Here is a 23,601-nt window from a genome sequence, read left to right as displayed (position 1 = left end):
CAGAGATTTTCAAAGAAAAAAGTAAATATAAGGGTTTGAGATTCAGTGATAGACTTTTTGCCTAGAACCCAAAAGACCTACACCCAATCGTGTGTGTGTGTGTGTGTGTGTGTGTGTGTGTGTGTGTGTGTGTGTGTGTGTATGTGTGTGTGTGTGTGAAAGCCAACTGTTTCCTCCAGAAATGTGGTGGATGTAGAAGGAGGCTGTACTGGAAGCATAAGTTATTTGATTGGCTGTTTCAAGTAGGAGGTCTGAACTTCTTTCTACAGTGGGAGAGGCTTCCAGGCACACCAAGCTGTTGCTTGATGTGTCAGATGCCTTAGGGGCTGGAGCCAAAGGGAATGTGTGTGAGAGGGAGGCTGAGGTCATCAGAGGACCCAAGACTGCTAAGGAGTTTATATGGGTAAAATCTGTGTTTAACACAAGCCTCCAAACTTAGATATTTTTGAGCTAAAGCTATTCTAAAAAATACTCAAGAGCTAGGTCATAAAGAGAATCTTCATAGTAAGGGTTGATACAGTCATGAGTCAAAGTAGCAACAGTATGAACTTTTTTACAAGTTATTTCAAAAACAAAGTTCCAAAGACCTCTAAAGTAGTATTTTTGTTTGTTTTCTCAAATTCAAGGATGACCTGAACTTCTAATCCTCCTTCCCCCTCCTCCTTGGAATGCTAGGATTACAGGCTTGTGCCACCCAGCACTGTTTATGATGTACTCAGATAAAACCCAGGACATCTTGTATGCTAAGCAAACATTCGACCAACTATGCTACATTCCTTTCTAATCTGAAATTTTTATTTTTTTTTAAACTGGACACTATTTCAGTGGCTAGTCATGTAGTCTGGGCTGGCCTTGAGCTCACTAAGCAATCAAGGATGATCTTGAACTCTTGACACTCCTGCCTCCATCTTCTAGATGCTGGATGCATGTTCATGCCTGTAGGCATGAACAACCACCTTACCCCCATAAGGTCATCCCCCCAATTTTCTTAACTATTATTGTGTGAGAGACTGTGTGAGTGCACTCAACACCACAGCATGAGTGTGCAGGTTAGAACTCTTCTTCCATCTTTATATGGGTCCCAGGGGATCAAATTTAAGTCAACAGGCTTGAGGGACACTGGGTTTACCCATTAAGCCATCTTGAAGTTGTGTGCATCCATAGTGTGTGTGTGTTGTTTGGTATGCAAATGAGAGACAGGGTCTTCTGTAGCTTAAGTGGGCCTAAACAGATAGGCTGGCTTTGAACCTCTGATCCTCCTGTCTCTTGTTTCCCAAAGGTAAGTGTTAGCAGTTCAAGCCTAGGCTACAGCAACAGGCAACAGAACAAAACAAAACAGCTTCTAGTAATTAAAATATTTTACTCACATCCAACCTCCCAAATGAGCTTTAAAGCTTAAACACCTCTACTATATTACTGTATGCCAAATCTCTGTCCACTTTCAAAAGGCATGCACTAAATCCTTAGATTCCCTGCCCTCCCCCCTCCCCCTCTCCCTGCAAGCGAGTGACCTAAGTCAGAGCCTGGTTTCATTGACACACTTGCACTCCCCAACAACAACACTTCCTTTGAAAAACAGAATGTCACTTCCTCAGTCCAGAGGCCAGAAGTCCCTTGATTCTGATCTGGGGAGTAGAGACAGGAAACTCTGGTAAGCTTGTGTCCCTCATGGCCAGCCACTAGTGCAGCTGACAGAGGGCAGGGTCTGTTGGGAGCTCCCTTGATGCACTGCAGCTGGAAGCAACCGCTCACTTCCAGGCTGTGGGAGTGATTTCTCAGAGTCCAGCACTCCCAGTCAGCAGAACAAGGACATTTCTTGGCAAGTGAAGAGGGAGAAGATGGGAGGACCTGCACTCCTTTAACGGACTTTCCATTTCTAAACTCCTCAGACTACCCCAATCTCGGATCCTGGCACCATTTTGTTCTCTGACCTCGCTAAAGAAGAAGACGGTGCCCCCCACCCCCATCCCAATTGCCAGTTTGTCACCCAGAGGGGACAGCCCGTCTCACCAGTGTCAGTACACACAGCCAGCTAGCACCATCTAGCAATTCAGACCCACGTCTCCAGATCCCAGACACCCAGGGCTGGACGACACAAAACTCTGGCCGGTTCTAGAGGACCAAGCTGCAGTGTCACCCGGTGGGGCGGAGGACCGCGATGTGTGTGTGTTTGAGGGTGGGGGGTGGGGGTTATGTGAGAGACATTCGGAATAATGGGAAAGAAGAGGGGACAAACAAATGAGTCACTTAAGACCAGCGCTGCTGCACATGCCGCTGACGCTGCCGCCCGTGATGCAGTGGCCGCGGACGGGCAGGAAGCAGGCGGCCACCGGGGAGGGGCGGACAGAGAAAGGGACCGGGAGAGGGGCGCGGCGCTTCGCCCTTTGTGGGCCCGGGGCCGCGCGGCCCCTCAGCCTACCCTCCCGCTCGGGGTGACTCGTCCCCTTCAGCCCCGGGCGCTTACTCTCGGGCTCGCCCGGAACGATCGCTTCCAAACTTCGGCCCGGGAGAGGAGTTCCCGGGGAGGCGGGCGGGCGAGCGGGCGAGCGGGCGGGCGGGCGGCGAGCCGCAGCCCGGACCCGCGCCCCGCCCCTCGGCGGCGCACCTGTGACAGGTGCGAGGCGCCCCGCTCGCGCCCGCCGCTGTCGCCCTCGGAGGCCGCGGGGCCCCGGCTCGCCGCGCCCCGGGCCTCTCTCAGCGCCCCCACCTCAGAGGCCGCGGGACAGCCCCCGGCCGCCCGCCCGCTCGCCCGCTCGTCCGCCCGCCGGGCCGCGCCCGCTCGCCTCACTCACATAGCGCCTCAACTTCTTCTCGGGAGGCGATTTCCTCAGCCAGCCGGTACACACCACGTCGTCCCCGCTGCCGCTCATGTCGCCGGCTCACTGGAGCCCGCCGCCGGCTCGCGCGGACAAGGGCGCGGGCGCAGGCTGCTGGGTCAGCCGGCTGCCGGTGCGCAGCTTGCGGGGGAGGGGAGGGGCCGGGCGGCCCCGGGCGAGGACTAGGCGGCGAGGAGGCGCGCGCTCGAGTCCCGCCCGCTCGCCCGCCCGCCCTCCGGCCGCGCGCGCGCGCTCACACAGCCAGCCCCACCAGGGCGCCTCAGCGGGCGGGAGCTCGCCACGCCCACAGCCCCGCGCGGTCCCTGCGGGCAGCCGGCGCCGAGGCCGACTCCCCCGCCCCCGGCTTCGGACCCCACAGGCCTGAGGCGAGGAGAGCTGCCGCCAGCCAGGGCGCCCTCAGGAGCTCGGTGGCGGTTGAGGTTGGTCTCCCTCTCCCACCCCCACCCCCCGCCCCCAAGCTTGGAGCTGCAGCAGGCGGGGTCGTGAAGACCTCTGAGTGGTGCCGGGGCGAGGCTGCCCACCCTCGATCCAACAGCGAGCCTCTTCTCAACCCCTCCTCCCCAGGGTGTTGTGGAGATCCTAGGGCTGCTCCAGTTTCCTGTCCCATTCCCACAGTTTCAGGTTTCAGTAAGTCCGATTCTGGTTGAAAATGAGTGTCCTGCTTCGCTGTACGTTAACTCTCACGTCTCTAGGCCAGAGAAGCAGCAAACAGACCCACTGTGTGCTGGGAGCGTTTTGCATTCATCTTTTCACAGCGCTTATCTTCACTATCCTACAAATTGGGTAGGCAGTAATTATACCCATTTTACAGACAGCCTTAAGTCCCACAGCTGATACAATGCGGTCCTTTCTAATCCAGGTGTTTTGGAAGGAGGAGGGGAGAGCAGTCTTCTCACCTGTTTTTTTTTTCCCTCAGAGTGATGGATTGCTGTAATGTCTGTAGATCAGAGGGTGCTGGGGGGAGGTGGGACTAGACCTTATTGCTGAGAAACAAAGTCCAGCTGGCGCTCTCCCATACTGCCTCTGGGAGAACTGAATCCAGTAAAAGGAAACTGTTTTACAGTTTTACAGAACACAATGAATTGGAAAACAAGGAGGTATAAAAGAACAAGAAATTGTGATAGAATTTTCCAGAGTTCCTACCACTGACTTGCAGTGAGATCTCTCCTATATAGATGTGACTGTTGGGGGGGTTGAGATAAAGGACCAGGAAGCATACAATGCTCCAGGGGGAAGGCGGAGGAAAAAGAAAACCAAAACTAAAACCTTTGGTAAGAGTTCTTTTTCAACTCACAAAGCACCTTTGCAAACAGCTTTTAAAAGGCAGGTTCCCTTCTAGTTTCTCTGGAAAGTGCTTAGTGACCAGCTTTATCTATGGGGCCTTGTTCGGTGGATGCATGAACTAGAGAGGCAGCATCTTGTTCGGTGGATGCATGAACTAGAGAGGCAGCATCTTGCAGTGCCTCAGCGTAACCTTTGTTTTCTGGATATTTTGGTCTTTTATTTGGGTTTGGCAAAGCTAGTTATTTTAGATAGTTGGACATCCTTTAGTTCAACAGATTTTGTTTGATTGGATTGGGGAATCTTTAACCATTTCAATTGTAAAAGCTGATTCCTACCCTGTGCTTAGCTTTTCTAGGCACCCTGAGAGATGGAGAGACCTTTGACCTATTTCACTGACCTTCAAGTATCCAGAGTAGCTCGACAGAACATGAAGCTAGAATGCTTAGGCTCTATCTGGTAATCACCCTTGACTTTTTAATTTAGGGATTCTTAAACCACCACTAGAGTTATGACCATTTTAAACCTCTGGCTCCCAGGACCTTACACCCTTTGTGAGACATAAATATCAAAATACTTAGTCTGCCAAGTTAACCAGGAGGCACTGACTCCCAGTCAAAATAAAGCAACCCTGATTCCATTCACATTCGAGTCCTGGTGCCAAGTCTCCAGGATTGCAGCCTGAGAAATCTGCAAAGATTGCCTGCTTCTAGGGTTTGTGATGGAAGTCAAGCAGAAATATGCCCTACCCTTTCCTAGGAGGGTGGGAATACTAATCTGAGGATTGTGAGATTTAAGACACAGGCTGGGAGACTCATCAACTATTAGTCGGAGTTGGTTTTGTTTAGCAAAGATAGGGTTGTTATTTTAAGTTCACATGAAATTGGCAGTCTGGTGTTTTGTGATCAAAGACAGAAAGGGTCTTGAAATATAACAGTTACATAGCTAGGGTTTGGGGAAGTCTTCTGAACTTCCCAATCCTTGTCCAAAACTCAGGCAGGGGGCTACACTTAGTGCCCTTGCTCTTCTGCCCTGACTTTCACTGTCCTTATCAATGGTTCCAGGCTGCACCCAGGAAGCATGATTGTTGGGCTCCCTGGCTCTGTCTTCAGAGTCTCAGAAGTGTGTTAGGCCTGGAAACAGCCCTTGGACAGAATGTTCCTGTCTGGACTTTTACTGTGTCCTCTCCGCTCGCTCGCTGTTGTCTCCCCAGCCCCCCCATCTCCCTGGAAAAAAAAAAAAAAGGAAAACAAATTATGCGAATGATTTATTTACATGAAGATGGGTGCCATCTATTGGAAATAGTTGGAATGACACCGACCCCTAAGCCCTACAAGGACATGCTTCACTAGATTGTAATTTAGGCAATTTTGATTAAAGACCACTGGTATTTCCTAAACGGGAATTAATAGCCAGCCCCAAGAGTTCTTTGGGACATTAATCCCATTTTCCCATTAAGTTCCCAGGAAATGAACATTTTAGGGGAGGTTGCCATGCAGAGATTTAAGACATGCACACATTTGTGTGTGTGTGTGTGTGTGTGTGTGTGTGTGTTGGGGTAGGAGGGGCAGTGGGGCCCGGGAGAGACAGACACCACCCATGCCTTGTTGCCATCTCCTCCACAAAGCCTGGGCCCTAATGGGTGCAGTGTGGCTTTGAATGTTATGGGAGGCAGCCTGCATTCGTGCCTGTCTCAAAGCTGAGGGTTTGTGGCCAGCAGCAGGTGCATGGCTGGTGGAAGGATCCCAGGAATGGGTTGAGAGAGCTGGAAAGAGCTGTCCTCAACTGCACACCAGGCTGGAGTGATTAATAACCATTCTCACAAGGCTTGACGTCAGTCATTGGCCTGCTTGTGGGGTTGGATGTTTGTGCCCTAGCCCTTCTGCCTTTTCTCCCTTCAGTTTAGAAGACAGGCTCATTTCAGAGCAGAGTGCTGCTTGTGAAAAAGTCAGTGTGAGCAGATGAGCCATCTCAGCTGGTGATGGTGACCTTCAGGACACTCACCTCTGGGGGATGTTTCTGGGTGCTTCCTGGTTGCTTTGAACCAACTTTATTATCCTCATCAAATGACCATCTGATTACCCAAGGCTGAGGATGCTGGGCTTCGGGTGTGATTAAGACTTAATTTGGTTTCTTCTCTATGAATTGTTAAATAAATTTCTTTGAAAAGCTTAAGCTAGTTCAGTTTTCCACTTTCACCTTTGTCAATAGTCAGAACCAGCCAGGCACGATGGTGTATGACTTTAATCCCAGCATTCTGGGAGCCAGAAGCAGGTGCATCTCTGTGAGTTCAAAGCCAGCCTAGTCTACACAGTGAATTCTAGGATAGCCAGAGCTACATAGTGAGCTCCTGTCTCAAAAAATGGAAAACAAAACAAACGACAGACCATAGCTACTTGTTCTGTGGCAGTTAGCCTCCTAGGACATGCTTCAAGAGTGCTGGGGGGATGACAATGTTACTGGAGTCATTAGATGAAAACATAGTCCCTGGCAACCTTAGCAAGCTACAGTTACCTGTCCTCATATGCCAATAAAGAGACCATTAATGGTGAAAGGCTGAGAAAGGAAATGTATCCAGTGTGGCCATATTGAGAAATAAAAAGCCTCAGTGACTTAACTCCTAACCCCAAGTTCATACCATGGAGAGCACTGACTTGAGGCTTAGGTTTAAACAGAGGGTAAAAGACATAAGTATCTAAGCAATTCTGGTCCGGGTGTGGTCCTGTCAATCACTGACCAATCGTTGTCTTAGCTCCAGTTTATCCTGGAAGTTGGCCCCTAACTGTCAGAACTGTACGGGCTCCCTTCCTAGGAAGCAAGTCCCTTCTTTGGCTAACACATTCTTTGTTCGTGTGTTCATTTTGTTGTTTTAATGATCTGATAGCTGAAAGGAGGGAGGCATACCAGTGTTTCTTTAGAATAGCTTTTGCTATGGTGGCCAAAGCAACATCACTGCTACATATATCCTGCTGCAAATCCACTTGTCAGTCTCCTAAAAAATGCTGAGCTCTACAAACAAGGACCAGCACCTTACCTGCTCCAGAGAGACAAAGCTCAAACTAGACCTTGAATACATATCAAGACCCACTTCCCTAGCACTAACCACACTTTCATTACTGTAGATACTTAATCAGCTATGAGTTCCTTGAGGGCAGGAGTACATCTTAAGTTTTGAGGTCAGATTCACAATACATGGTCATTCCTTTAAAAGGGATGACAAGTAGGGCTGTGGACTACTGGGAGCACCCAGAATCCCAGAGAAGTCCTACTGTAGCCACTGTCCTAGATGGACAGGCTGAGCAAATGCAGGGAATCCTGAGCCATGAAGATGGCTGTATAGCTTAGAGTGTAGTTTAAGGCTATAGAGCTGGCCCAATTAACAGCTGTAACTCTTGGAGAGTTTCAAAATCCATGGTTCCTCTGACCTTTTGACTTATACCCTCAGGCTCCAGAGAGCTAACTCTGTTAACCTTTGGTTTCCAAATCCAGTTTTCTTCCTCTCAGGGAGTAAGCACTGATTCTTCCTGGTTATTCTGACATCTGGCTTTACTAACAGTACTTCAGTTCTAATACTAAACTTCTCTACCCACACAGAACTAGGAAAGTAGGAGAAATCACATCCCCTGATTCAAAATGGTTTCACTGAGCATGGAGCAGAGATTATTCTTTTGGGCATGATGGTTCATGATGCTTGTAGTCTAGCACTCAAGAATTAAAGAGAGGAAGATCGCCATAGGTTGGAGGCCTAAGGTAGGAAGACATGCTAGGCTTGCCCACCCCTCAAAGGGAACAGCACTTGCCCCGCACAAGCTACATTCTACACTATGTGAGTCTGCAGGTTGTGGATCTGCACTTTCTGTTTTGTAGGGGATCAAAAAGGCCTCAGTTGGTCACTCAACCTCATTTTGTATTTCTTTCCAGGTCCCCAATATGACTGGCCCAAAGCTTGTGAGGAGATGTTGAATGCTTTCAAAACTGGCTCTCTGGGAGGGAAGGGGTTGCTTTAGAGTATTTGCCAGAAAATACGCATCCTTCCTTTACCCACAGACCATTTTAGGCTATCAATTAATTTAATATCCTTGAATGTAGAGTCTCAAGATGCACACAGACACTCCATTGTTACTTACAGCATAAAGACATAAAACATAGACACATTATAAAACACATGGTTTCAAGTCTCTGATCAACTTTTTATTTATTTATTTTTTTAAATTTTTTGGTAGGACCTCACTAAGTAGCTGCATTAGCTGTTTGCATCATGGTGACACAAGTTCAGAGAAGAAAGGTTTAATTTGGTTACTGGTTTCAGGCTGTCGCAGTGGAGAATGCCGAGATTAGAGCACCTGGCAGCAGTGAACGCCTGTGGCAGAAACTCTTCCCAGACTCAGAACCAGGAAGAGAGCATGAAGCAGGACTGGGGTGGGGATTCAGGGAAGGCATAGTCTTCAAAATCCTGGCCCTAGTACCTATTTTGGTCAGTTAGGCCCCACCTCTTAAAGGTTCCACAGCCTTCCAAAACAATACCTGGAGAATATGCACTCAAAACTGGAACCTGTAAGGGACATTTCAAATCCAAACCATAACAGTAGTCCAGGTGGGTCAGGTCTGTTCAACTTAAAAAAGAATTTTTTTTTCTTATTTTATATATATGACCATTTGTTTGAATGAGGGTATGTGCACCACATATGCTTAAGAGCCTACAGAGGCCAGAAGATTGTATCAGAACCCTGGAACTGAATTACAGGCATTTGTGAGCCACCACATGGGAGCTGGGAACCAGCCACCAATGCTCTGCTCTGCAAGAATAGTAAGCATTCTGAATTACTAAGCTCTCTCTAGCCCCCTGTTCAACTACTTAAGTACTGATGGATTGTTTTCCATAGCAGCCACACCTACCTGCAAGGTTTGAGCCGGGCTCCAACCTATCCACATCTTCTCCATTCTTGTTACAATTTAAATATTATTTAACAGCCGGCTTACTAGGTACATTCCAACTGAACAATCAGTTTTCAACAGCTGGCCTGAGCCAGCAGCTCTAGCACTCTGAGGCACACAGCCTAATGACCTCTGTTCCCCTCTTCTCTAGTCAGTTCTTACGTTGACTTTCCTTCTTACACTTTTTCCCCTTGTGGAAAATTGTACAAAAGGTCCTGGGTCCCTCTTCTTTGGTATTGGAGATGATTTTCCACTGCTGCTGGGCAGTCACAAAGTTTTCAGCTCCTACCAAGCAGTGGAAGGAGAACAGGTTGTTTCCCCTGTACATTAGTATTTTGTAACAAAAATAAACCCCCAAACATCTTCCTGACACCCAGATGTATCTTGTGGATGAGGCCTCAGGCAGTTGCTGCAACAGGGCACACAGCTGTGGTCTGTTTCAACATAATTTGATGTAATCAGGATTAATTTGATGATGTAATAACTATGAAGACTCTTTTTTTTTTTCTTTTTAAAACTGGATTACTGTTGGCTCAACAATCATGTGGCATTACATTTAGAGGCTGAAACAAAAGCCAGAATTAAAACAGCTTCCGGCTCAGCCCCTCTCTAAATGACAGCTCCCCGGGGATTGGGAGTTATTAACCATATTAAACACAATTAAGTAAAAAAGGAAAGCAGTTGAAGTCAAATGACATGCAAGCACACCCAGGGTCCAGTGTCTCTCAAAAGAGTTGGAAATTCATTTACTGTTTTCTTTTCCTAGAGTGGTTAGAAATATGTTGGCAGCAATTGTAATTAAGTACTTTCACAAAGTTCTAGGAAAAACAAAACCTCAAAGATTCTCTTCTGAAATTTCTCTGATCTAATTAATGAACTCAGCAATAAACAATTATGAGGTCCTGGGGACCCAAACAAGAGCTTAGTGAATGCTAGGCAAGTGCTCTACAACTGAGTCACATCCCCAGTCCTGCTCCCCACCCCCACCCTTCTGAGACAGAGTCTTGGTATACAGGCTGTCCTCAAATTTGTGGCTAATTCTTCTAGCTCAGATATATTGGGATTACAAGAATGTACTACCACTCCAGGCCTTAAAAACATAATAGGTATAAAAGGCAACCCAACTTTTTTCAGTGTGTATCTAGTTATTTATCACTTGACCTTCAAAAATATTTAGACAAGCATGCCTTTCTTTCAAATACAAAATGTTACGCTTATATCCAAGTACACATTACTTAGGAGTGGTTATTTATGTGAATGGTATCCAACTCTCAGGAAGGATTTGCTGAGAAACTACCATCTCAAGTGCACAATACCAAGATGAACAAAGATTGCTTTTTAGGAAGCTCCGTATCCTTCTGAGAAAGAGGTGGCAGGTCTCTGCAGCAGCCTGAGCAGGGGTTTAAGAGGTATGTTTAGATGAAATAAGAAATTATTCACCACTTTTATGGGGGCTAAAGAAACAGGGACTAGTATTTCAATTTGCTTTCAGGTCATCTAGGTGATGGAAATTTGTTGAATTAGAGAATATAAGTTATGACTTTAAATTGGAGAACAAGAAACTTGTCTAGAATTAGAGAAAGCTTAAAGAAAAAATCATTAACTGAAAAATCTCAGCAATTTCAGCCTAATCCATCTAAGCCTGCTTCTGAATTCTTTTCAGCTCAATATATTCACTGAATAATATTAACTGAATACCATTTCAATGGCACCTTGTTAGGCCCTGCGGTTATAATGGTGAGCAGCCAGATCCATTCTTGAGAAGTCACCTGCCAAGTAATTGCATTCAAGAAGCAATGCCAGGAGATATGCCATAGAAATCACCTTTCTAAACACAGAATCGGGAGACAGACTATTAGTTGAGCATCCAGATTTTTGTGTATGTTTTGAGATAGCATCTAATATGAAACTCAGGTTAGCCTCAAATTCTCTTGCTTTAAAATTCTCTTGCTTTAGCTTCCTGAGTGCTAGGATTTTAGGCATATACCACCAGATTTTGTCCATTACTTTTTAAAAACATTTTTTAAAATGAAAGAGCCCCATGCAATTCAGGCTAGACTTGAACTCAGTATATAGCTGAAGATGAGCTGGAACGTCTCATTCTTCTGTATCTACCCCGTAAATGCTGGGACTACAGGCATGTACTATACCTGGTTCATGCATTGTTAGAGCTCAAACTCACAGTTTTAAGTATGCTTGACAAGCACTCCTCCAACAGAGCAGCACTCCCAGACCCCAATACTACTTTTGATTATTGCTTTTGAGTCTGTGGATATTTTTGTTATCATTAATCCACAAACAGCCCATTCTGATTTTTTTTTTAAATACTCATACATGTTAGTATCTAGGAAAATGAAAGAAGTTGTTTTTAGTTGACATGCCCAGGGGTGCTGGCGTGGAAAAAGGAAGGGGAAGCACCTGGACACTGATAGACTGCTAGCATAAGAGAGACGAGAGGGGGAGAGAGCAGAGAAGGAGGAGGAAATGTGGGAGAGTGCTGGAGAAGCGATGTGGTGAGAGCTACAGCAAGCTGTGGGGCATGGGTTTCCACCAGCTATCATACTTCATGTATGTAGAGGCATAAAAATGACCTTAAAAGTACAGGGAACAAAACCGGCATGGCTGCATATACCTCTAATGCTAGCACTTGGGAGACTAAGGCAGGCTGCCCCATATTTGTCTATATGTCTGCTAACATGTGTCAAGTAACAACAACAACAAAGAATACGGAGTCCAAATCATGTTCACTGAGTAGGACACTTGTATGATTACGTATCCTTTATCATATACAAAAGAATTAAAGCCCCTCTGAACTTTTTTCAGTGCAGAAACTCTTACGTCTTACTTGATATGACTGTTTAAGAAAATGTCAATTACAGGCTGTTCTATCCCAGATATGCTCAATATATAAACCATAACCTTTCACAAAGACTGTGTGAACTGGGGCATAACAGTTATCTCTATCCAGAAAGTGCATTACAGGGTGTGGCACAGTGAGTGGTCAGTAAAAGTTTATTGACCTGAACTGAATACTTAAAAAGCCTTTAAAGGGTAAGTCACACAATGCCACTGCTCTGTAGTAACTTATTTCTTTTACATATATAGGATTTACCCACAGATTAAAACGTAACGTTAAAAAATTTTGGCATATTTCCTCATATCTTTATTAGCTGCAAACACTTCATTTGACATATGTTAATTTAAGTATGTTTTTACTTTTACTTTAAAAAGTTTCCTTTAAGAAACCTTAGATTGGGCAATGCTTTCAATTTATGAAGCCCTGTCATATAACCTCACGGTTCCCAGCAATATAGGAGCTTTATTATCATTTGTAGGTAGATTGCAGACTTCAGAGGTTAAATAACTTGCTGAGTATAACACAGGCAGGAAAGAGAATGTCAGGCTTAACCAGGGTCTTCGACAGCCAGTATCATTTCTTTGTCACTAAATATACTCAGAAAATGTCCTGAGTATTTAACTCACTCATTAGTTTCCCAGTGAAAATTCCTAATGGAGAATTGGGCAGATGGGAATTACACTTAGAGACCACTGGCCAGACATGTACTAACTGCATGGAAACCAGGTCTTGCTTTTTGAGGTACTACAAAGAAAATGTTCTATATTAGTGCTAATCTTCAGTGGAAGGATGCAGTGTGCTTCACCTCTGTCTCATGCTGTGGGTAAATGAACTATGCCTGTTTTTGTAATCTAAAAGTGAAGGAGGCTGGGAGTGCAGTTAAGAGACTTTAGCAGTATTTGCGGGAGGTATAGCAATACCACAGGATGTAAGGTAGACAGTGATGCATAGGTGACTTCATAGTTCTTCTACCAAGAGTGTCATCACAGGACACACACATTTGGAATGCTGCTGCATGAACAAGAGAGGGAAGCTCTCAGCTGGCCAAAAGCCACATTTGAAGGATACACTTCTAAGGAGTGACTTGGAGGAGGATACTGCCCCAGGAAAAGATGAGTTATCCAGCTGACTTATGTGTTGGAGAAGAGAAGGCTTGGGAGTAGCTAAGTGTTGCCACATTTCTAACCAGGTAACAAACTACACACTGGTTTAGTTACTATCAGGCAGCGGTTCCTAATAGTCACTCTGAGGATAGAAAAGTTCTCTCTTAAGGTAGTGAATTTAGGCTAGAGGAGTAAGTAGGAGAGTGTCGGTTTAGCACATGTGAGGTCCTGGGTTCAACTGCCAATACTGCAATCAACCAACCAACCAACCAAAACAGGAAGCAACTCATCAACCTCCTTTCTATTGGAGTAGAATCAAGGCAGTGAGTTGTTATTTACTATTTACAAGGGCAGTTGGCAAATTACCCAGAATGGGGTAATAGAGAGAGTAGTTTATATGTGATAGTTGGGAAGTAGGATATGATATCCAGTAAGAAGGTTTTTGTTTTGTTTTTGGTTTAACTAGGACCCTAACAAAAATGAGAAAACTAGCATTTCTTGTTGAGCCAGCATATGGAAAAGGCTGTGTCAGCCATAATAGAAAATAGCCCAGGTTCTGCCAGATATATGTAGAGCTGCTAAATTAAACCTATAACCAAAGAAGTGAACAAAATGCCAAACCTTTCACTAGACAGGTCTGCTAAGCTTTTATTATCAGAGGAATATTTTTCAAATAGCAAATATTGGCACTTCTCATCCAAGTTCTTGCATCTTTCTATGTATATTCTAAGATAGTCCAAAGATTAAAACAGGGGAAATATGATTATAAACTCATTCAAGAAACGGAGGATGGCTAGAGATGGCCCTCAGCTATTGAGTGCTTGTCCAGCATTAAAGGAAGCCTGGGTTTGACTCCCAGGACAAAGCCTAGCATGGTGGTGCAAACTTAACTCCCAGCACTTGGGAAGCACAGACAGGAGGATTAGGAGTTCAAGGTCAACTTCAGCTACATGTTGAGTACCAGGTCAGCCTGGGCCACATAAGACCCTTTCAGGAAGAAAGGAAACAAAGGCAACACAGAGCATGCCTGTAGTCCTGGCACTTGGGAGGGTGCAGAGGGTGAAGGAAGAGGACCATAGGTTTGAAGTCAGCCTAGGCTTTACAGTGTGACCCTGTATCCATTGTACATCCATTCTGAGGTTAACCAAGGTATCGTAAGCCAAAGTGAATTACTTGACCTACTGTCCTTTGCCCCATTTTCAGTTTCTTTTTACTAGAATGTACTTAAGCTCAATCATGGTGTGTTTTTTTCCTTCCAATTTTAATTTCAGTCTCCCTCTGTAGAACACAGAAATTAGAGGCAAAAGGTGTACTTTACAACATGCTGGGGTTTAAGATGCAATGTTCTTTGGTTACTAGGAAGTTGCAGCTTTAATTTCTTTGGAGGCAGATGGCCTTGGACTTCATTTGTAGGTTCTCTTTCTCTTAGTTAAGCTATCTTTTCAAGACCACTTCAATAAAAGGGAACAAAGTCTACAAGATACTTGTGGTCTGAATATGCTTGGCCCAGGAAGTGACACTATTAGGTGTGGCCTTATTGTAGGAAATGTGCCACCGTGGGAGTGGGCATTGAGACCCTCTTCCTAGCTGTCTAGAAGACAGTAGTCTGCTCCTGGCTTCCTTTGATAAAAATGTAAAACTCTCAGCTCCTCTACTGTCATGCCTGCCTGGATGCTACCATGCTCCTGCCTTGATGATAATGAATTGAACCTCTGACCTTGGCCTGTAAGCCAACATAAATGTTGTCTCAATATAAGAGTTGCCTTGGTCATGATGTCTCTTCACAGCAATAAAAGCCTACGATACTACTGTTTTATGAATTAAGAAAACACCTGGAAACATTTTAGAAACTATAAAATGATGGCCAAATGATAGTCATAAGACTAACAACTACATACATTTAGGGGTTTCAGAAAGTTACTGAAGACTGTCTGCCTCAATGTCAGTTTAGGAAGCACCTGGCAGCTTTTTTTTTTAAAAAAAAAAAAACAAAGGCCACCAGAAAATACTCCATGTGCTAATAAAAGCTGTAAATTCACACCAGATAGAACTCTAAGATTTCTGGAGCCATAACTGATAAAAGAATTCCTGGATACCATAGAGCCTCAAGGTTCCACGTGGCAGTTTTGAACATAACCTGGTAAAATGTGACTTATGGAAGTTCTGCCAACTCACTTTAACACAGGGCAATCAAGGCTGACATTTGCTCAGTTCTTAGTGTGTTTCCTATCTCTTAATTTGCCATAACAACTGGGAAGAAATTACAATTGGATATTAATATTACCTATGTCTTTCTTAATTATACATAGCTTAGATTGTAGACTGAATACAAATATTGATCAGAAGCCAAAATACCCCACACATTTACCAATCAGTCAGTCTTTCAACCGTGTTTTTATGTTCTTACCTCATCCACTTACTAAGCAAATAAATATATGAATAAACAGCAATGTAATCCAAACGAACAGCTGGAGTGATTCCATTCCACCAAGCACTTCTTCGATGCCTGTTCAGTCATGTGTGGATGCCTAAGCTGAGTTTATACAGAAGGTGGATGTAAACCATTGGAATTGGAAAGGGAAGCATCTGACAGATCGTGCTGAAGAGCGGCACAGGTCAAAGAGCTCCTTGCTGATCTGTGACAATTCAGCAGTCTCCGCTATGGGTCAGACCATGGTGAGAGGAAAGTGTAGAGAGCACGGACCACACCATTTCATTCTCCTAGATCAAAGAAACATGGCAACTGCCACCAGCAAAGAGGACAGTCAAGCGGAAATTTCAAAAAAACCATATATACATTTTAGAACATGGTTTTAGATTATACTCTTGAACTGCTGGGGTTATCACTTAGATGGAGGTGATATTTGAAAATGTTGGGTAAACAGATTTTCATTTCTTTCCCATTGGAAGTCAGTTTTTCCAAGAAGAAGCTACTTAACTTAAACCAACCTTTCAATATATAAAACATTATAACAATATTATTATGGGACTACAGAGATGACTCAGCAGTTAAGATGAGGACCAGGGATGATTGATCGATCTCTCTCTCTCTCTCTCTCTCTCTCTCTCTCTCTCTCTCTCTCTCTCTCTCTCTCTCTCACTCACACACACACACACACACACACACACACACACACACACACACACACCTACCTGTAATTACAACTCTGAGAATTTAACATCTTCCTTTGGCTTCCATAAATCCATTCATGTGTATGCACACATGTTGAGAGCCCCTCCCCCAATTATCAGTGTAGTGCTAGGTGTGGGTTAATGTACATGACCCTAAAAGTCAGCGCTCAGAAGGCTAAGGCAGGGAACAGTTCTTTCAGGCCAGCCTTGGTAATATGATGAGACCTTGTTTTAGTTACTTTTCTGTTGCTGTGGAGAGACACCATGACCAAGGCAACTTGTAAAAGCATTAAATTGGGGGCTTGCTTACAGTTTTAGAGGGTGAGCTCATGACCACCATGGCTGGGAGCATGGCAGCAGGTTGGCAAGCATGGCACTGGAGCAGTACCTCAGAACTTATATCTTATCTGCAAGTTGGAGACAGAAAGAGATGGCTTGGACTGAGCTTTGAACCACAAAGCCCATCCTCAGTGTCACACCTCCTCTAACAAGGCCACACTTCCTAGCCCTTCCCAAAATGGTTCCAACAGTAAACAAAGCATTCAAATATATGAGCCTACAGGGCTATTCTCATCCAAAGTACCACGGATTCTTTTCAACACATACTCACTGAGGCACAGTGAGCTTTTAAACTGCTGGGCTCCATGACATTTTCATACATGTATACAATGTATATAGATCAAATTCACTACCTCCCCCACCCTCTTTTCTCTGTTCCTTCCCATTGGTTCCCTTTCTCTTAAACAGGCCCCTTCTATTTCATTTCTTAAAAACCGAACCAAACAAAACAACAAAAAGCAAAACTGTACTCTAACAGGCACAGGGTGCATGCCCCAGAGCTGGGGAGTTGAGGTTTAAGGCCAACCTGGTTTACAAATTGAGTTCTAGGCCACTCAGGGACATATAGTAAGAACTTGATTCAAAACAAACACACAAACAAGCAAAAATCTAGATTGTATGAGAGAAAATGTGATATTAGGCCTATTTTGCTTAACATGATCTCTAGTCCTATCCATCTCCCTGCACATGACATGATTTAAATTCCATTTAAGGTGAATGGAATACTCCCTGAGCGTATGAATATGCCTTATTTTCTTTGTGTATGGATACTTGGATGGTTCTCCTCCTGGCTACCATAGCCAGCACAACAGTGAGGATGGCTGCGGTGTCGCTCTGCTATGCTGCTTCTGATTCCTTTTGTGTATGTCCAGCAAGGTAACATGGCAGTTTTAGTTTTAGTTGCCTTTAAAAAAAAAAAAAAGGGGAATCCCCGAATTGATTTCCATAGTGGCTGAACTAACGTACATTCCTTCCAACAGTGTATAAAGAATTCTTTTCTATACATTCTCAACAGCATTTATTTTCTTAATGACACCCATTTTGACAGAGGTGAAATGTTTCTTAATGTAGTTTTGATTTTCATTTCCTTTATAGCTGAGGATGTTGATAAGTGTGTGTGTGTGTGTGTGTTTATTAGTCATTTGTGTTTCTGTTTTAAAAAATTATGCTTTTTGAGAATTGTCCGTTTAAAAAATTTGCCCAGTGATTGATTGGACTATTTGTTCTATTGTTATAACCATGTTTTTATTCTCTATATGTAGATATATATAGTTATTTACATGTTTGCTATTGGTACTTTAAATTGTTCCCTGTTGTATTACCTACAAGCCATTTTTTATTGTTATTTTCATCTTCTTTCACAAATATGTCATCATCTGACACCAATATTTGTTTTTTGTCCAACTATTGATAAAGCACAATTACTGCACCAAAAATGGACATCATCAGGCATGTGACACTCAACGTGTGAGCAACTGTCGAGACAAGGAGTAACTAAGTAAGTTTCAGAAAGACACTGCTGAAGGTCTTGGCAAAGGCATGAAACAATACATTGATGTTCTAAGATCTTTCAACCACACAGCACACATTGAACATGCTTAAATCTACTGTTCAGCTGTCAGTCTCCTTTTCCAAGCTCAGTGTGTTCTAGGGATTGTGAGTGATCTAAAGACTAGACAACTCTTAGTGACAATGTGCAGCACAGATTGAAAAAATAGGTGTGGTGGTTTCAACAGGAACGGCCTCCATAGACTCACATATGTGAATGCTTGGTCCATAGGGAGTGGCACTATTAGGAGGTGTGGCCTTGCTGGAGGAAGTGTGTCACTGAGGGGGTGGTAGGGCTTTGAGGTATTAAACGCTAAGCTCTGTCCAGTAGGAAACATACCTCTAGTCTCCTCCTGGCTTCCTTCTGATGGAGATGTAGAATTCTCAGCTCCTCAGCACCATGTCTTCTTTACACACTGTATGCTTCCCACCATGATGATAATGGACTAAACCTCTGAAACTGTAAGCCAGCCAAAATTAGATATTTGCCTTTATAGTAGTTGCCTTGGTCATGATGTCTCTTCACAGCAATGGAAAACCTAACTAAGACTGAAGGGTATTCAGAGTTTATTTTCTTCAAAGTGAATTCTGCTGATGGAATACTTGCAATCCACGCAGGTGGTTCTGCTTGCCTAAGTAAGCCTCCTCAGATAAGCTGGTGCTGAGACTGGAACATGGGACTTCTTACTCAGTACTCTTTCCATCATGGCTCTTGTGATGCCCTGCCTGATGTCCTCTAAGATTAGTTTCTTGAAAATCATGAAAGGCATGGTTCCTAATGGGTTTGGAACTGCTAGTGCCACAAGCTCCCTGAACTGTGAGTGGGTGGGCTGACTCCATAAAATTACCACCAGCAGGTCAATATGAGCCTCTGCTGCAAATGTGTTAAAGTGTTTTCCACAGGCTTGGGACTTGGCTCAGCTGGTGAAGGCTTTTGCTGTCAACCCTGACAACCTAAGTTCCATCACTGTGACTCAGATGGTGGAAGAAGAGAAGACTCTGGAAAGCTGTTCTCTGACCCTGATACATGCATGTGAGGTATACACACTGTTCCCATAAATAAATAAATGTAATAACTTAAAAATAAATATTTTTTTTTGTCATTAGCCATCCAGGTTTAAAGCTAAATGTCACTGTTTTCCAAAGATGCCTTTTCTAGGAAGCTTACTGTTTTTTACACAGCTTTCTCATATTACATTTGAAATACATCATTTGTCTCATTATGTGTTTTTTTAATAGGTTATAAACTCCACAAAGTGTCACTTCTGTTTTGTTCATAACTGCTTACCACCTAGCACAGTTCTGACACACAAAAGAAGCTCCAACAGTATTCTTTGAATACACAAATGGACTTCTTCTAATCATGGCTGCAGCGAGTCCTATGAAAGTCCAATTATCCCTCTCGTTGTTTCCTAAACTTAGTACGTAAAGGAAAGTAGATTGGAGCTGGGACTTTAGCTTAGCTTGCTGAATCTTAGCTTAAAGATTCAGCAATGGAATGAACATCTTTTCAAGAAAAAACAAGCCGGGCAGTGGTGGCACATGCCTTTAATCCCAACACTTGGGAGGCAGAAGCAGGTTGATCTCTTGAGTTTGAGGACAGCTTGGTCTACAGAGAGTTCCCAGACAGTCAGGGCTACACAGAGAAACCTTGTCTCTAAAAGCCAAACCAAACCAAACCAAACAAAACAAAAAACCCCAAACCAAAAACAAACAAACAAACAAACAACAATAAAACCCCAAACATAGGGCCCAGGCGCAGAGGGTTCTCTGCATTAGGCCGGTCAACCTGGTGGGTATCTTTTAGCCCCAAGGCTCTCAAGTTCACTCTTCAGATGTAAATTCTAGATCAGTTAAGAAACACAACCTACACTGGTTAAAACCAACCAAAGGCAGGGCCTGCTAGGCATGGTATGCACAAATGAGGTCAAGACCAGTCTAGTCTACTTAGAAAGTTTCAGAACAGTCAGAGCTATATAGAGAGACCCTGTCACCTCCAACCCCAGAAAGATAATTAACCTAACAGGGCTGGAGAGATGGCTCATCAGTTAAGGGGACAGGCTGCTCTTCCAGAGGAGCCAGGTTCTATTCCCAGCATCCACATAGCAACTCACAACCATCTCTAACTACAAATTCCAGGGGACCAGATGCCCCCTTTTGGTCTCTGTGGGTGGTACCAGGCAGGCAACATACATGTATGTGTACATATATATATGCAGAGAAAACAACCAGACATGTAAAATTAAATTTAGAAAGTAATTAACCTGCAAGTGTATCTAGTAAAACTTTGAAAATTATTTTAGGTATGCATGTCACTTTATAATTGTTTAATACATATAAATTCAACTGAATATACAACCAACAATAGTTCCCCATAAATGAAGCCTGCTGAAGACTAAAACAAGTCAAGAGTTTTTAAAAGTGTGACACCCCCTCTTCTACCCACACCATGGATCAAACCCAGAGCACCAAGTGTGCTAGGAAAATGCTTTGTGAGCTGCATTTCTAGTTTAAGCATGGTTTTAAATACACATGCAAATACAAGTGTGTCCAAGTGCTATAACAACTCTGAAGAAATGATGTTTCCGTTTATACAAAATAAGTGGTTTTGTCCAACGTGTTGGAAGTGTCATATCTTGAGCACTCAAAGTGGCACTGGTCACATTCTACCACATTATATTCTAAAATTACCCATTGTGTAGGTTTGGCTACATTTCCAACACCATCTTTGATTAAAGATACCTTTCTTCCAAATTTCACTGGAAAAGGATCAATAGGAATTTAAAAATAATTTCTTTCGTAAGTATCAACTTAAAATTTTTTAATGACTATTAGAGTATTTATAAACATCTAATATAAATGAACTAGAACAATGACTGACAAGTTTAAATGGTTAATGTTAGCTCTTTGACTTTATTTTTTTTTTTCCGAGACAGGGTTTCTCTGTGTAATCCTGGCTGTCCTGGAACTCACTCTGTAGACCAGGCTGTCCTGGAACTCAGAAATCCACCTGCCTCTGCCTCCCAAGTGCTGGGATTAAAGGCGTGCGCCACCACCGCCCAGCTGCTCTTTAACTTTTAAAACTAAAGATCAACAGTTATTAAATATGATTTTTTCCCACCGAATGATTAATGTTTCAATTCAGAATAGCCACTTTATTAATCTATTTAGACCCTGAAAAAGAATATTCTCTTCTATAAAGTTGGATAAAGCACCAAGAGTAAGATTGGTGTCACATAAGTTTAAATCTTAAGGGAGAAAAGGGTCAAAGTCACCTTATTTTCACCCACCAGTTGTTTAAAAAAAACCAAGCAAAAACAAACAAACAAACAAACAAACAAGAAAGGGAAGTGAGCTACCAATGAAAGGCAAAGCAAGGCAAGACATCAGGTCAGAGTCCCTGAGAACTCTGAGACCCTACACTCCCATGTCCAGGCTCAAGCTACTCTCCCACGCCAGCTTCTCCTGCAGCTGGACAGCATGGCCAGCTGCTCCTTCTTGTTTTCCTAACTGAGGTAATAGATTTGAACGTCCACTCCCTCTTAGAATTCCTCCTTGGGGAGTTTATCTGTCCACGAAAAAAGCCTTTGACTTCTTAAGATGATCAAGACCGTTTCTACTTTTCATATATTATGTATCAAAGCACAGGAATTGTGTGCTGAAATCCACATTTCCAGACTGCAAACACCCAGCCTTCTCCACACATACTCATGTGCAGGGTCTTGGTGATGGAGCACTTTCCATTTGACAATCTTTCAGCTACAAAAGACACGAATGAGTAAATCTTGGAAAAGGGATAACATCTTTGATATTGTCAACTCCTAGGATGCACTGTAAGTAGCGTTCGAATCCCATGCCAAAGCCTCCATGTGGCACAGAGCCAAACTTGCGAAGGTCCAGGTACCTGTTTGTAAAGACAGAGTCATTACTTGTAAATTCAGTCAAATGTGTTGACGGGACTTTCATATCTTATAAGTATTTTGCAGCTGTTTGTTTTTTTGTCTCTGAGGCAGAGTAGATCTATCTCTTCATTCCACAGAGATCATGAAAATGGAGGACATAAAGTGACCTAGCTATCCAGGGCCACTCAGACACACAGCAGCAGGATGCTGTGCAGTTGTGGGCTCTAGTCACTTGACATTCATTCTTTTCAAGTTGCCTGAGCATTATTCGTGTACAGAAAACTCACCTCGTGACACTACAGAGATATTATACTAGACGTCTTAAAAGCACTCATTTCCTTTTTCTTTTTCTTTTTTTCTTTTTTGCTAATGATAGCATGTTCCTCTTATTCAAATCATATCATTCAACACACAGAGGAGAATGAAGAGTTTGTTGCTGACACTGCTTGTATGTCTATGGATCTGTGCTTGTGTGGGGACATGTGAGGCCAGAAATGGATGTTAGGTATCTTCCCCAGTCACTCTCTACTTTATGTTTTGAGACAGAGTCTGAATTTGGAGCTCACCAATTCTGTTAGACTGGCTCACCAGCCAAGGTCTGGGGTCTGCCTATGTCTGTCGCCCTCCCTCCTGCAGTGCTGGGGTTTCAGATGTAAGCTGCTGTCTTTGGCTTTTTATATGGGTGCAGAGGCCTTAACTCAGATCCTCATGCATGTATGACAAGCATTTTACCAACTCAGCCATCTCTCTATCCCTGAGAATGAAGAGTTAGAAAAAGATTTTGCTTTTTAAAAGATTTCTTTTCAGATTGGGCTGGTGCCCTGAACAGACCTTGGGCACCAATTCCGAAGCCAGTCCCACAACACCCAGAGGAATGTACACTCCCAGTTGCTCTAACATGCCCAGGATCAAAGGATCAGAGGTGAGGAGGACACAACATCTGTCCCAACAAGGGGAGTAAGCAGGACCAGTAGGACCCAGGCACGCAGGATCGCTGCCAGCCCAGTGGCATGGGTTCCTTTGGGTCTGTCTGGGTCAGTGCCCTGAGCAGACCTGGGACACAAATTCTGCAGCCAGTCTCACAACACCCAGAGGTAGCTCCACTCCTAGGTGCTCTAACACGCCTGGGATCACAGACACAGCTTGACTCTGAGGAGTTCTAACACAATCAGGATCACAGGAAGGACAGGCTCCAGTCAGATTTAGCAAGGGCAGGTACCACTAGAGATAATCAGATGGCAGGAGGCAAGCATAAGAACATAAGCAACACAAACCAAGGTTACTTGGCATCATCAGAACCCAATTCTGCCACCATAGCAAGTCCTGGATACACCATCACAGTGGAAAAGCAAGATTCAGATCTAAAATCACATCTAATGATGATGATACAGGACTATAAGGAGGACATAAATAACTCCCTCAAAATATAGGAGAAAACAGGCAAACAGCTAGAAGTCCTTAAAGAGGAAACACAAAAATCCCTTAAAGAACTACAGGAGAACAAAATCAAATAGGTAAAGGAAATAAACAAAACCATCCAGGATCTAAAAATGGAAAGAGAAACAACAAAGAACTCACAAAGGGAGACAACCTTGGAATTAGAAAACCTAGGAAAGAAATCAGGAGTCATAGATTCAAGCATCACCAACAGAATACAAGAGATAGAA

General features: G+C 43.8%; 2 protein-coding genes and 1 long non-coding RNA gene across 6 annotated transcripts in view; 1 reads left to right on the top strand and 2 right to left on the bottom strand.

Annotated features, from left to right (window-relative positions):
* Gab2 (GRB2 associated binding protein 2) overlaps positions 1-3,034 on the bottom strand; it is a 210,651-nt gene extending 207,617 nt beyond the window's left edge. The window contains exon 1 of one of the 2 annotated variants that reach the window (XM_031387413.1): positions 2,793-3,034. In XM_031387413.1, coding sequence (XP_031243273.1) covers positions 2,793-2,870 — 78 coding nt within the window. In that variant the 5' untranslated portion in view covers positions 2,871-3,034. Of the gene's footprint in view, positions 1-2,464; positions 2,591-2,792 lie in introns of those variants that run through there. The other variant, XM_031387415.1, reaches the window with a different exon arrangement.
* Positions 3,035-3,054: 20 nt separating this feature from the next.
* Positions 3,055-23,601, top strand: part of LOC116102587 — a 58,879-nt gene continuing 38,332 nt past the window's right edge. For both annotated transcript variants that reach the window (XR_004123234.1, XR_004123233.1), the window contains exons 1-3: positions 3,055-3,256; positions 4,468-4,577; positions 17,901-17,982. This is a non-coding gene — a long non-coding RNA (uncharacterized LOC116102587). The remainder of the gene's footprint in view (positions 3,257-4,467; positions 4,578-17,900; positions 17,983-23,601) is intronic.
* Nars2 (asparaginyl-tRNA synthetase 2, mitochondrial) overlaps positions 20,345-23,601 on the bottom strand; it is a 110,162-nt gene continuing 106,905 nt past the window's right edge. For both annotated transcript variants that reach the window (XM_031387416.1, XM_031387417.1), the window contains one exon: positions 20,345-21,936. In XM_031387416.1, coding sequence (XP_031243276.1) covers positions 21,792-21,936 — 145 coding nt within the window. In that variant the 3' untranslated portion in view covers positions 20,345-21,791. The remainder of the gene's footprint in view (positions 21,937-23,601) is intronic.

Source organism: Mastomys coucha, unplaced genomic scaffold (assembly GCF_008632895.1).
Source record: "Mastomys coucha isolate ucsf_1 unplaced genomic scaffold, UCSF_Mcou_1 pScaffold21, whole genome shotgun sequence".
Lineage (NCBI taxonomy): Eukaryota > Metazoa > Chordata > Mammalia > Rodentia > Muridae > Mastomys > Mastomys coucha.
Note: the sequence above shows the minus strand (reverse complement) of the source record. Positions and strands in the feature narration are given on the sequence as shown.